We start from the raw sequence: 13,485 nt of genomic DNA, 5'->3' as shown, positions 1-13,485 counted from the left end.
AGTTTAAACATTAGTGGGGTCTCATCGATCCTTGACTTTAACCAGACTTGGGGCTTACGAGGCACAAATCCCAGCTGGCATCTGTTCTTGGAGAGGACATTAGAAAAGAAGTCTGAGTGGCTCCCCAAAAAAATTTAGAGAAACAATGCAGAGTGCTCTGAGTACAAAATTTGGTCAAAAGTCAAACCAATGCATTTTGGTTTTCAAGGATTTTTTCTGCAGTTTGAAGGGGGATCTAACGAACACTCAGAATTGCATGTGCAGAAAATTAGGGTTTAGAATTTCAACATTTCTCCTCCCTAAAAGACAAAGGCATATGTAGGTGGGTGGAAACAGAAGGTAAAAACAAGTTACCAGCGAGGCAAACCGACCTCCCTGGCTTCAGCGAGCAGACCCCATCGACGGGGTGGGACAGGACAAATACCACGTGGCGCGCAGGGTTTGTTGGGCTCAGGCACCATGCTCCAGCCTGAATGCTCTTTTAGTCAACAGTGACTTCATGCTCATTGCTTCATGCTTATTTTTACCTCTGCTGTGTACCTTCACCAACGTTGGCCATCAGTCAGATATTTTAGGTACCCGAAAGAATGAAGAAGCTACTTAGCTTTATGTCCTACAGGTACATCTTTACCAAAGCAGGACCTGGGGAGCTACAGCTCATCTGTTCTCCCCAGTGGGACAATACCCACCACTTGCTGTCCCTCTGCAAAGCCAGAGACACAAATATGCTCTCTGCAGGTCTGCTGGGGCTGATTCAGGATTTGCAGCAGCTTTTGTATCCTTTCAGATCTTTTTCTTTTAACCATCCCTATAAACCGGACCTGCCAGACCTCTTACTTTTCTGCAGGCCCATCTTTGCCTAACAAAGAAATCTATGCAGCAATCCAATTTCAGCTACCAGTGGGTGCTTTTATTCCTCTGTAAAAACTGTGAGGTTGTTTTAACACTGAAATTGGACATTGACTTCTGCTGAAAAGGGAATGCATAGACAGGCAGAAGTTTGCATCCAGCATCCGTCACAGTAAAACCAACCGTTGCTGTAACCTCATCAGCACCCAACCCCTTCAGGCCAGCCCCAGCATCAGCGAGACACCTCAACTGCAGAATATAAATTGTGCTGTAAATCTTATCTTGAAAATGTATTTATTTTTTTAGCTGGAGTCTGTTGTGAGAGTTCCTTTCCTCACTTGCCCTTTTAAAACCAACAAAACCCCCAAACTCAACAACTTGAAGGTATTAACCTCTCTGGGGAGCAGAGGATGCTGTGAGGCAGCAGCTCATGCCGCACTTCAGTCCACTGAAATTGGCACAGAAGAAAGCCAAAGATCAAAAGAGCTAAGTACACAGGCAAGGTGGGCGAGGAGAGGGATGGGAGAAGAGCAAATATGACAGCAGTTATTCAGGGAGCCGCTTCAGATCCGAGGAGAAAGAAAACGGGGAGGGGAGGTGAGAGAGAAAAATGTTAGAAAATAAGAGAGAGGAAGAAGCTGTATGTCAACTGTACGCAACGGAGAGGAAATTAGCAGTGAGAAATGGTGTGGCATGTCAGAGGAGGGGAGAAAGGAAGATAAGGAGAGTAAATAATTGAGAGAAAGAGCCTGTAACGCATGAGAACGGGTCTTGGCTCTGCACACTGCTGTGCAAGCGCTGTGAGTTCTGTTTATAAATGAGTTATGCTCTGGCCTCTTCACATTTGCATTTGGTTTTTATGCATTACAGATAACCTAGCAAGCCAAACCTTCCTACTTTTTCTTCAAGATGGGCTCCCAAACATGCCAATTTGAATCCTGACTGATGAGAAGCAAACCAGAGCTGGCAACCAAAAGGTGAGCAAACACAGAGCCCTTGGGCTGACTCTTCAAGAGCAGAAGAGAGCATCTCTGCCCCAGCTCGGTACTGGCCACAGCTTCCCCTCACTCCCTCACAGCAAGCTCAGAGGCACACTCTGCTTCACATCTCTGTGCTCCGGGATGCTCGTGACCATGCCATGGAGTGGAGAGCATCTTTTTGCTTGCAAACCCTGCAGGGTACGGGATTTTCCATTCAACAGTGTTTTGTGCCCTGGAGGCAGCCAGGACCTGAATGATTATTAAAAGTTGTGGCATGTTATCATTTAAATGGAGGCTGGGGGAAGAGGGAGCAGCAGAGCCATCGCTGGTCCCACACGTGGGTGCGCACCGCCCTGGGCCACCCACACCTGCAAGGATGCCCATCCTCCAGCCCAGCCACGGCTGTGGCTCACTGCAGAGGACTCCTGACAAGTTCAACCCTTCCAGGGTTATGCAGCACAAGTGTATTTGGCTGCTATTCAGTAATTACATTAAGCCAGCGCTGCTAAAGTCAGTACCAAGCAGAGATAATGCTCTGGACGCATTCAACTGGCGGGAAGAAGAAAGAGGAGGAAAAGCCATGCTGGCTTAGAGACAAGTCATATTTCTTATCAGCTTCCTGCCTGATGAGAAGGTGCTGCCCAGCCATCTGCCCCTACAGCGCGGGCACAGAGCAACGTTGTGATCAATGCACAAAGGAGTCCTCTGTGCTCCCTGCCAGCCTCCCTGCCATTTCCCCCTTTCTGACCCCTTTGATGCTGGATGTGGTTCCTTTTGATGCTCCGGTCCCTGCACAGGGAGAGACGATGGTCTCCCTGCTCCTCTCCCCTTTCTGGAATTGCATGCTGCAAACAGGCAGGATTTTATGCTGGAATAGTCCAGACCGGAATCCAAAGCATCCCAGGGTGTTTGGAGGCTGTTTTGTAGCATGCTGACCTGATGCTCTGGCACCCTTAACCAGACAGAATTAGCCCTGAGTATAAATATGAAGCTTTTTGGGCCCTCATTGTTCACCCTTACTCTCTGAGTCAGACAGATGCCATCAGTGAAACAAAAGCATTGAGAACAAACAGCAAGGAAGCCTCTGCATGCGTATGACAAAGATTTAGTGTGGAAATTCAAGACAAAGAGCCCTGGAAATAAACACTTCTATTAGCTGGTACATGGACTCCCTCTCGCAGCAGCACATTCCTTCATCTACCTTCCCCCAAAATACTCCGTTTGGTTTTAAGAAGTGCCATTCCAGTGAAAGGTCTTGCACTGGCATCTCCCAGTTGTTGCCCCATTCATCCTCTGAGATTATAAAGTCACTGAGAGTAACACTGGACACTCTCCCAGTAGCTGAGGAGGGAGAAGCCCAGTCCTTTCTTATCAGGTAGAACAGAGCCTTGATGCCCAGACACCCACCCAAGCCGCTGCAGCGTGGGAAGGCACCAAGCACAAGGGAGGAGAGCAGTGTGCCCGCAGCCTGCAACCAACAGGAGGTAAAAATGTGCAAGCTGAAAGCAGAGCAAGAGAGATTGGAGGGAGTGGAGGAAAAAGTGTGAGCATAAACCTGAGAAAGTAAGATTTCAGGAAATATATTCAACCTCACACAGAGCGGATTAGCGTGGCTCAGCTGATGCTCAGCAACTTGCCATTTGCCTGAGCCTTCAGTCATTGTCACCACCGGCCCAGCTGTGAGAAAGGCTCTATGTGCCACTTTTTACTCACATTGAGACAAAATACAGGGTTTTGGGTGGCTGTTGTCTTCCCTGACACAAAGCCATTCTCAGTGAATCAATGTAAGGGCACCTACCTGCAACCACAGATACTTTCCATGGAAGGAGTGAGAAAATAATAATTTTCTTAGCAGCCACCACTCTATTTATCCAAAAATGGCAGATAAATCCCTATTTTGTAACAGTAAGCATATAAGATAAGAAAAAGAGAGGGCAGGGAAAAAGCCTGAGAACAGACAACAAATCAGGTAACACTAACCCCTAGGAAACTGCTCGCTAGTGGTACAAGCGATGATTTATTCAAACTCGGATATAAAATAAGCCTGCAGTAGCCCTCTACTGTCTGTTATTGTCCCAGGATTATGTTAATTAAGCAATTTGTATTACCTGATACTGATAAGAAAAATAAACCCACGTTTATGACACCGTATCCCCTGGATTTTACATGGCAGTTACTAAATGCGTTTTTGTTACCTGGTGAACATAATATTCAAGATCATAAAGCGCTGCTACTTTTTCATCCAGCGTGGAGGCAGAGCTGTTGAATTTGCTGATTAATTTAACCATAATTTCATAATCTGTTTCCACCTTCACGTTCAGCTTTTCAAACTCTTCCTTCAGCTGCTCTATGGGCCGGAACTTCTTCCTCACCTCTTCCTCGTGGGCCTTGAAAGCAGAAGGAGGAAACCAGATATGAAGGCAGGTGATAAAGAGAGCCAAGAAAGACGAATTAAACCCCAGCCTCAGCTATAGGAGGGGAACTTGGCTGCCTATGCAAATAGATTTACAGCTGTGCATCAGAGATACAGGGCAGCATTGGAGGGTCCTTCTGAGACCTGTATCATACCCACCTTGTGCAAAATCAAGCACTCCATGAGGAGCTGAGTCTGTACCTAGTGCTTTGTACACTATTTCTACATCCTATGCGCCTTCCAAAACAACATCAGGCAGGCAGCACTGCTGTTCTCCATATGCCTGCAAATGGATGTTCTTAAGACCTGACTGCAAAAAGCCCTGAGCAACCTCCCTGATCTTACAGCTGACCCTAATTGGAGCTGGAGATGGGACTGGAGACCTCCAGAGGTCCTGTCCAGCCTGAACTGTCCAGTGACTCCATGCCAGTGACATCAAGGAGATCTCCTTGGATACATACAAAGCTGCTTTCTTCATCCCAATTACTTGACATGTTTCAAGATAGCTTCATCTTTCAGGGCCAGCAGCTGTCAGAAAGCAAGGCAGGAGGACTGGCTGCAATACAGGGGCAGCTGAAGTGCTTGTGCCACGGGGCTTGGCCAGGAGATAGCTCATCCTGCAGCATGGCTCATCTCTCTCATACAAACAGCACCTGAAGGGCTTTGATGAACCCAGAGAGCTGGGGAAAGGCATGTGATGAGAAGGAAAAGGCTCTGCCAGAGGTTTGAGAGTGTCCCAGAGCCGGCAGGGCCCAATTCTCCAACATCAGCACTGGTGGCACTGGCCCAGACAGGGACAGAGCCTGCTGCTGCAGGGGATGGAGGAAGCAGAGAGGCCAGACTGAGGATGGGCTGCCCCAACAGCAGGAGAAAGTAAGAAAGTCACTTTTGAAAGGGATTCTGTCATGAACACAAATACCAAAATACATTTTTATACAAGAGTGAACGGCAACTAGAGGGTTTGCGTGTGCAGGGCTTCCCCCCAGCACATCCTGCCCCGCTCCTCTGTGAACAGAACCCAAGAGCTGGAGCTGTCGGAGAAGAAAAAAATGGGCGATGGAAGTGAAAGTCCTGACACTCTAATGGCCGCTGTACAATCACTGCTAATGACTACTGGCCTAATTACTACAGGTACCAATGCAGTACCACAGAACGCCATCCCCTGTATTGCTTTCGCAGGAGCATAGATGGAAGCACACTTGGTGTAACTCAATTTACTTTGACACAGTTACTTCAAGAATGAATTTGCTCCCTGCAGGAGTGATTTTAAATGGAGTACTTTAGGTCCATTAGCTGTAGCTGTTTTTAGCCCAGTTGCTGGGACAATAGCTATTCTAACAGAGTTTTTTAAAACATGGCTTATTTTCACATAATAGGGTATCACTAATTTTTGCATTTAAATGACACTCATTTCAAGAAGTCAGTAATGCTGGCTGCTACATAAATAATTTTACAGAAAATGAAATAATGCCCTGGTGCCAGATAGGGGGAAAAAAGACTTTCTGTGACTCCAAGACTTTCTAACCTTAACTCCTACCTCAGTTCTCCTATGACTAAGGCAGCAGGGCAGCAGGAGGAGCTAGGGCTTAAGGAAATACTGCTGAGGGGAAGAGGGGAAAAAGGCGGTGAACCACCTGATGAGTCACAGATCATCCCAGCAGTGTCACGCCAGTGGCTGGGGACCAGCTCCAAGCCTGGAGATGCTGCAAGCAGCACTTATATTCTGTTTTACTTTGGATTGTGGACTGTTTGTAATTAAATAGGAAACCTAGAGCTTGTATAAGGAAACTTCAACCTATGCTTCACCGCAGCCACTTTTTACTACCCAGGGCATGAAACTGGAAACTTAAACGATGAGATCACTTCTGGATACAGCTGTGCCAGTGGCAGGGGATGCCATGTCCAAGTGACTTGTCACGGTCACCAAATCCAGAACTGAAGCACCTCAGCTGCACAATGCCTTTTGTACTCCTACACAGTAAAAGGGGGACAGCAAAGTAACTTCTTTGACAAATATCATGCTGCAATCCATTCCACTTTGGGGGTTTGCAGACATTTTTGTGAACACAGCAGCAGTTGAACACATAAATCAAAACGACGGATAAAAATACATCCAAACGATGGAAAGGAAATCAGCCTGTGGGTTCACACAAGTGTTTGCAAGTTACTTTTTTTGCATTATTAATTCAGGTCTAATCACATCATATCAGAAAACTTAGGGGAGCAGCACCACACCGGAGAGCTTACCGACTATACGTGCTTTGGGATCAGGAAGATCCCACAGCCTCACTTTAGCACTGGTACGCCAAGAATGGCAGTAAGAAATTTGGTATCTAGATGGCTCAGGAGGACGGTTATGTGGATATTGTGTATCAGGTTTGCTAGCTGACATCCCACACACTTGAGTAAAGACCAGAAAGCAGCAGTATCTGATGGCTGATCTGTTGCTAAACTCCCAATCCCAGCCTGCTCCATCACCGCAGTCCCTCTCCCCTCAACAGCCCACAGGATAATTACTACAAAGAAACACCTTGAACAGTGAGAATATTCTTAAGTACTTATAAGCAGCTTGCAACACAAGGTCTTTATGTTAGAAATGAATAAAACAGACCTGAACGAAAGGTTTCCAGAAAAACCAGGATTAGTATAAAAAGGGGTGAGCGTTTCCCAGGGAACTACAACACTAACAGGCTAGCAAAGGTATTTAGGTCCATATTCACCAGAAGATTAGTCTGCATGGTATTTTTCCCAAGCAATTACTTTAACCATCATATTTCTGAGACATGTAATGTAGGGTGTTCGCATCTATGTGCTGTGCGCTTTGCTTTAGCAACAGGGAACTCTCCTTACCTTTCTTTCTGCCTTCTCACTTTCCTTCATTTTAGCCAACACCTTTTTGAGCTCCTGGGATGTGAATGAATTTGAATCAACATCCACCTTGCCCAGCCTTGAAGAGGAAACAAAAGAGAACATGTTATGAGTGAACAATTGTATCTATAATATTTGCACTGTGATATACTAGCAATGGATAATGGCAGGAGGAAAGGAACTAAGAGTGCTAGATATTCACGCATCTCCCTTAAAACACAAAAAACCCCTCCACACTCAAGAAACATTAGTGTGAGTGCTGTATTTTGTGTGTGGTTTGCAGACACCTCACCCTGACAATCAAAAAAAGCTCTGTAACATGCATGCCGACTCAAAATCTGAAGTCCTAACACAATAAAGATAGCTGATTAATTTATGCCTTTGAATTTCATGCAGTAATGTAGAAAAGCGGGAAATGTTTCAGAGGAAAAACAAAAAAGCAACACCGTGCCACTAAATAATTGCTAAGGACTTGCAAGCTTTAACATGGAGATTTACAGCCTAAGTTCTGATGGTCATCACGCACAAAGTTAGGGCAAGGTTAAATCCAAGCAGAAATCACACAGAAATGCTAAAAAATATACTGTGTTGCTCTTTGTGCCTATCTCATTGATTCAGAGTGCTTATCTCTTTTACAGAAAAAAAAGGAAATCAACTGTTGAGGCATGATGAAGCTCAAGAGCCTCTCCATGCTCTGCACAGGAGTGACTAGGGGAGCAAGAGAAGCAGGGGTAAATCCCACACACTTTAGGACAGAAAGTTCCCCACAGGAACCAAACCTGTCTCAGTTATGAGTGTGCCAAGGGGAAAATCGGCACCAGTGAAACTTGTAAAACAAATGTTAAGATGTGGGAAGGCTGTGTGATGTAAGGAGAACGTCAGCAATAACCGAAGTGCAAGCCTGCTGACTGCACCCAGTTAAAAACAATGTTATCTGGCTCAGGTCAACACAAACAGAGACCCTCACAACTGCTCCGACGGTTTAAGCTTTAAAAGTAGTTTCAGAGCAATTGCTGCAGATGTTTCCAAGCACTAAATGTCATTCGAAGAAGTCACGTTGCAAATTTAGTGTCGGTGTCATGGCATGAGAAGCCACGAAGGTGTCTCTGCAGACATACTCAGGGCACTTCTACCACCATCCCAAAGGGATCACAAAGGACAGGTTGAACCCTTCAACCAGCGATTAAGTCTCAGGAAGAGATGGTAACTGAGTGCACCAGGGAACCTGGCCTCTAATGAAAGACATGAATCCTGCAGCCCACCCACCTGTGATGCTTTGCATCACTGTGCCTTTTTCTTCTCTTTTCTCTGCTGTCACTTCTTCCATTTTCGCTATCTGCGAGCTTGGCTTCTCTGTCTCCCGTCTGCAGATTTAATCGTACGTGTGACCCGGCAGGAACAGCTTGACCTACAAACAAAGGTTGGGCTATTTTAGAGCATGCACGTTATTTCAGCTTTGTGCACAAAGGGCGAGCTGGAGGTGCACACTTCTACCCGAAAGATATGAAAGCCTCAGCCCACACAGTGAATAGGAGCGGGCTGTCCACCACTGGTCACTCTTCCCCTTATCAACACCTTTTAGACACGAGTGCCATTTAAACCTCACAGAAATGCCACCTTGACCCACCAAACGCCTCCCTGGGCTGGCTCTGTACTGCAGGGGAGGGATCCTGAGCAGAGCAGAGCATCAGCTCCTTCCTCCCTCTTGAGCCAATTCCTAACAGAGCACTAAAACTCCACATCAGGAGCAGATTTGGAGACTATTTGGAGCAAGGGGAATTGGGTAGAGAGCATAAAACACAGCTGCCAAAATGAAATCAAAGCATTCCACAGAGTACAGCCAGGTACGCTGAATATCAAGTGTACCAAGGCAAAGCAGTGTTGGTTTGGAAATATTGTATTAAAAGGAATATATGATCACTACTATCTGCCAACAAAAATACAAGGAATACATTAAGCTTGGTTTTAAATGCAAAAAAGATGGGAGTTTTTTTTCTTGGTCACAATTCATCCCAAACACATCACAATGGCCAGCCGTGGCTGGGATGGAGAGGTGGCAATACTTGGTTGCGTCTTGATGTTGCATCCTCCTCTTTTAATGAAAGAAATCTGCCTGCTTAGGAGAGTGAGGCTGCAGCTGAATGAATACGGAGATCTCAGCTGCACATGGATGGACAGACACACAGCTGCTCATGTTCCTCTGTCTTGTTGAGGCTTCCCTATTCAGCCTTTCATTTATCTCTTTCCTTCTACCTAAAAAGATGCCTAGAATAAAATAACACAGCATGCAGAAGACAGGTAGCATTTCCTACCAAAAGGAAGTGAAGACAAGGATAATTATGTCATACAATAAATACATGTACCCAAAGACAAAATGCTCTAGTCGAGGGAATGACTGGATTGATCCCTCCCTCTTCAAGACCAAAGAGACATTTCACTGATCAAAGGACCTGGTGCTTCCTACAGGAGACTGGGATGTTTGTCACAGTTCAGACAAAAACATTTCAAAGCCTGAAGCCATCCAGTAGCTATAAATGCATTTAGAAAAACAGGAAAATCCATTTTGGAGGATTTCCTATTATGACAGGGTGCATTTCTGATAGCTCCTCTTTCTCTCCACCATACCCTGTCCGTAGGAAGTTGCGTTGGTCAGATACGTGAGGGGACAGACCTGTTTATCTTCTCGCCTTAAACTCTGCAAGGACAGATACGCCTCCTCCGCACTTGGCTCGCTGTCCAGCAGTCCCAAACTTCCTCCTGCTCCTTTACTTGCGATACGCAGGAGAGTTTTAATTTGGGTGTCTAGACTGTCTAGAGGAGCACCTTCCCACCTTGAAAAGGTGAGCTCTGCAGAAATTCACTGCAATAGCTGAGCTGTCCCCTTGCAGGCGATGCAGGCAACACAGCTGAGATGTGTCAGTTGAAGAGGAGTTTGTAGGATCTCCACTAAAAGGATGACACCACATCTCCTCTTCGTGTTTCAAGAGACACCTTGGACAGTGAACTGCCACCAAGGAAAAGAATACATAAAATGGCACTTCATGCTGAACATACAGATGCTCGAGGATGTCTTCCTCCTCCACAGGCATGAGCAGCACTCAGTGGGGGAGAAAGCGAGGGGCAAGATGGGTCCTTTCCCTCCCAAAGCCAGTGGCTTTCCTCGCCAGGCCACAAGCACTGGGACAGCCCAGGTCACACCCACAGCACTCACTGAAGCACATCCTGAACTGTCGAGAACAGCCAGAAATAAATGTCCCCGTTAGAAGAGTACAGTATATTCTGGTTTGTCGTGCTGCCGGTGCATCTGGCCACATTAGTTCACTCGGTTGCCAGGGGAGAGGAACACGGCTGATAGGCTTTCCTTAAAAGAAACATCGAAAGGGAATGTGAGGAAGCAGCCTCCAGAAGGGCTGAGCAACTCCTGTGTGACCAGTCCTCCCAGTTTCTATTTTCAGTGAGCAGTAAATAAAAGAAAACGTGAACCCCAGTGCGCACGAGCTCGAATTAAGGAGGTTGCCACCAGAGAAGACACAAACCTTTCCTGCTTCTGCTTCTTCACATGTTCCTAAACAAGATTTGACTGAGACCATCCAAACCCCAGAGCAGAAATCTCAGCCCTAATGTATTTAAGCAGCTTTCATTGCTACAGGGATTTCCTCTCACCACCATGCGCAGTAGCACAGGTTCGTGCCACAACAGGCCAAACATGCTGCTTTATTAAATAAACCACGACAGATGTCGCTGTTTTCAGTAGAAAGAGTGCTGCAGTCACTTAAAATATTCCAGATGTTTGAGGCAGGATGGAGTCTTCAGACTCGTCAAGTTTGGGGTATTTTCAAGTATTATTTATAACGTGTGTTGGAGGGTGGGTTGACTTGAATAATGTGATTAAAATTGCTGATTTAAATGAGGAAGCTGGAAATCCTGAATTTTAATCATGTTTCAATATGTAGCTTCTAGACACTTCCCTTAAAAATAGTTGATTCTCTTTGATTCCTATAATTTGATACCATTCAACAACTGGGACCACGCACTGGAGCAATACATATGTAAGCAATTACACAGCTTCATGTGCTGTTGATACAGAATCACACTCTTAATAGCTTTTTTTCCCTAGAGGAATTCATTTTTTACTTATTGCTTGTATTAAGTCACATTTGGGAAATGAAACTCAATTTAAAAACATAAAAACAAGTTTATGTTTAAGCAATTTCCTGGCCTTTTTTCTGCTTGACACCTTAGAAAAATAAATGACGTCTATCCAGGCAGCACTGCACACCTGTGTCACTGGATGAAGCTGAATGGTCATCAGATCACTTTCCAGAGATCTCCAAATCCCAAAACTGCTAGATCTCATCCCACCCTATACCCTTGCTCCTTAGAAAGGGAAAGAAGAGTTTCCATTCTAATTAAATTCCCACCTCCAAACCGTCTACACAGTGAGTAGAGATAGCTGCAAAAACTCCTCCATGAACGCGTAGAAAAGGCCATAGTCAACAGAGGAGGAAGCCAGCAAACTCCTTCCTCCACAACCCATTTGTAAACTTTACCACTTAAAAACTACCCCATACTTGGGAGTTTTTAAACCACAACTGAAATGATTTGAAGACGTGTTACTGCATCAACTTGGGTTGATGGATCTAAGACAAAGACACAGGATTTAAGCAGGCCACCCAGTGACCCTGACAGGGACATGCTGCTCATCTGCCCCTCAATCACTCAGCCCTTCGCCTGGCAGCCAAAAAGATAGCATCCAACAGGTAAAATACTTCCAAAGGATGACAAAGCCTTGCTGCTCCATGAAGGACAAGCTATTTATTGAGAATAAATGTCAAAGCAAAGCGTTTACTTTCCAAGCCGATCCTGTGGCAATGCGCTGCTATGATGCTGCTATTCCTGCTCTCTACTTAATCCCTTTATCTGCTGGCACCCGCTGTGGCTGCGGAGGCATCGGGACGGGCTTTGCTCTCCCACACGAGTCAGAGCATGACCACGTTCTGCCTCAGTCCACTCTCCAGACAAACCATTGCTGCGTCTGCGTTCTGCCACACATCCCAGCACCCGCAGTCTAAAAACGCGTGGTCTTTTCAAAGCCCTGCTGCTGCATTAGCATTCATCTTATTTAGATGTGGTCAGTCTGTCCTGAAAGTTGCTTAAGGTGATGGCGAGGAAGAATTTAATTTATAGCCTTATTCTTTTAATCTTGGTCAGCCAGATTTTTTCGTTTATTCCTTCTTATAATACATTAGACAGAGTAACAGCACCAGTCAGCTGCAAGGCAGCAACTCACACACAGGGGTTCTGCTGATGTTTATAAACTGATCCTATTTCTCTCTTTTATTTTATGTTATCAGCTAAACCTGTCGACTTAAATTATTGCCTTGCAACCAAATCACAGTTACCTGTTATTCTGAAGCTCTATACCTTTATCAAGCTTCAAAGAGGTTAAAAACGGGATGATAAATAAATAAACAAATGAAAAATAGAACACACTTCCGCCATGCTCACAACTAAGGTGAGACTCAGGCACATTATACACAGGATAACTAAAGCAGAGGGCTGCTGTGCTGAAGATGCATCACACAGTAATATGCAAGTAATCTCATTTCTCTTTTTCTAAACCAATCAAACTGTGCTTCCTCACTCCATGAGAAAGGTCTCATCCTGCCCAGCTCTTTTCCAGTACACTATTCCATTTAGCGCTGGCCACAGGTGGCTTTGCATTTCTGCACAGGGACAAGGCTGAGCCCCAGCTCACTACCCAGCAACAGGCAGGGACTAAATATAACCAGGGAAGTTTTGCATCATACATAGGCATACAAATCTCATCTTGAGATCATGCAATAACCTTAGCAGCAGTTTCCCCATCTCCTACTCAACCCTCAGACCCCCAGGCTGCCACCCATCGACTTGCTCAGCAAGACAAGCCCAAGAAGGAAACAAAGACTCTCTTCCTCCAGAAACACCTTCTGGTACCACTTCATCCCCTATGACAGAGAAGCGTCTTCCCGGGAAGGCTTCTGCAAGAAGAAAAAAGGGTGATCCAGCTCACCGAAGCAGATCCCCTGCTTTCTCTCCAAGTGAGCACCTCCCTTTGCCATTGCAAAAATAAAAATATAAATCTATTAATGGTGTGAAAACTGTATTGGGTTTTCTGTGAGGGGTTTTTGGTTGTGTCTTTGGTAACGGGGAAAGGGCTATGGAGATGGCCCTTTAAGAAGCTACCTGAAAAGCTCCCCGTTTTCCAAGGTCAGACCCACCTCTGACCAGGGCCAAGCCAATCAGTGCCCCTGCAAATTCATGCATTTAAGGGGGTGCAGGGCATGCTCTCTCTAGCCCTGGCCCTGTCCCAACTTTAGCTTAAGCTCTGCTGCA

The 13,485-nt window shown here is 45.7% G+C and overlaps 1 protein-coding gene across 1 annotated transcript in view; it reads right to left on the bottom strand.

The window, feature by feature from the left end:
* The window catches only part of SIL1 (SIL1 nucleotide exchange factor), a gene marked incomplete at its 5' end in the record, with an annotated part of 42,883 nt that extends 34,365 nt beyond the window's left edge, over positions 1-8,518 (bottom strand). Inside the window, 3 exons of the mRNA XM_010183608.1 lie at positions 4,025-4,216; positions 7,093-7,189; positions 8,377-8,518. Of these exons, the coding sequence (XP_010181910.1) occupies positions 4,025-4,216; positions 7,093-7,189; positions 8,377-8,518 (431 nt within the window). The remainder of the gene's footprint in view (positions 1-4,024; positions 4,217-7,092; positions 7,190-8,376) is intronic.
* Positions 8,519-13,485: the final 4,967 nt, after the last annotated feature.

This window comes from Mesitornis unicolor, unplaced genomic scaffold (assembly GCF_000695765.1).
Source record: "Mesitornis unicolor isolate BGI_N332 unplaced genomic scaffold, ASM69576v1 scaffold4424, whole genome shotgun sequence".
Lineage (NCBI taxonomy): Eukaryota > Metazoa > Chordata > Aves > Mesitornithiformes > Mesitornithidae > Mesitornis > Mesitornis unicolor.
This window is presented reverse-complemented; position numbering and strand designations above follow the sequence as displayed.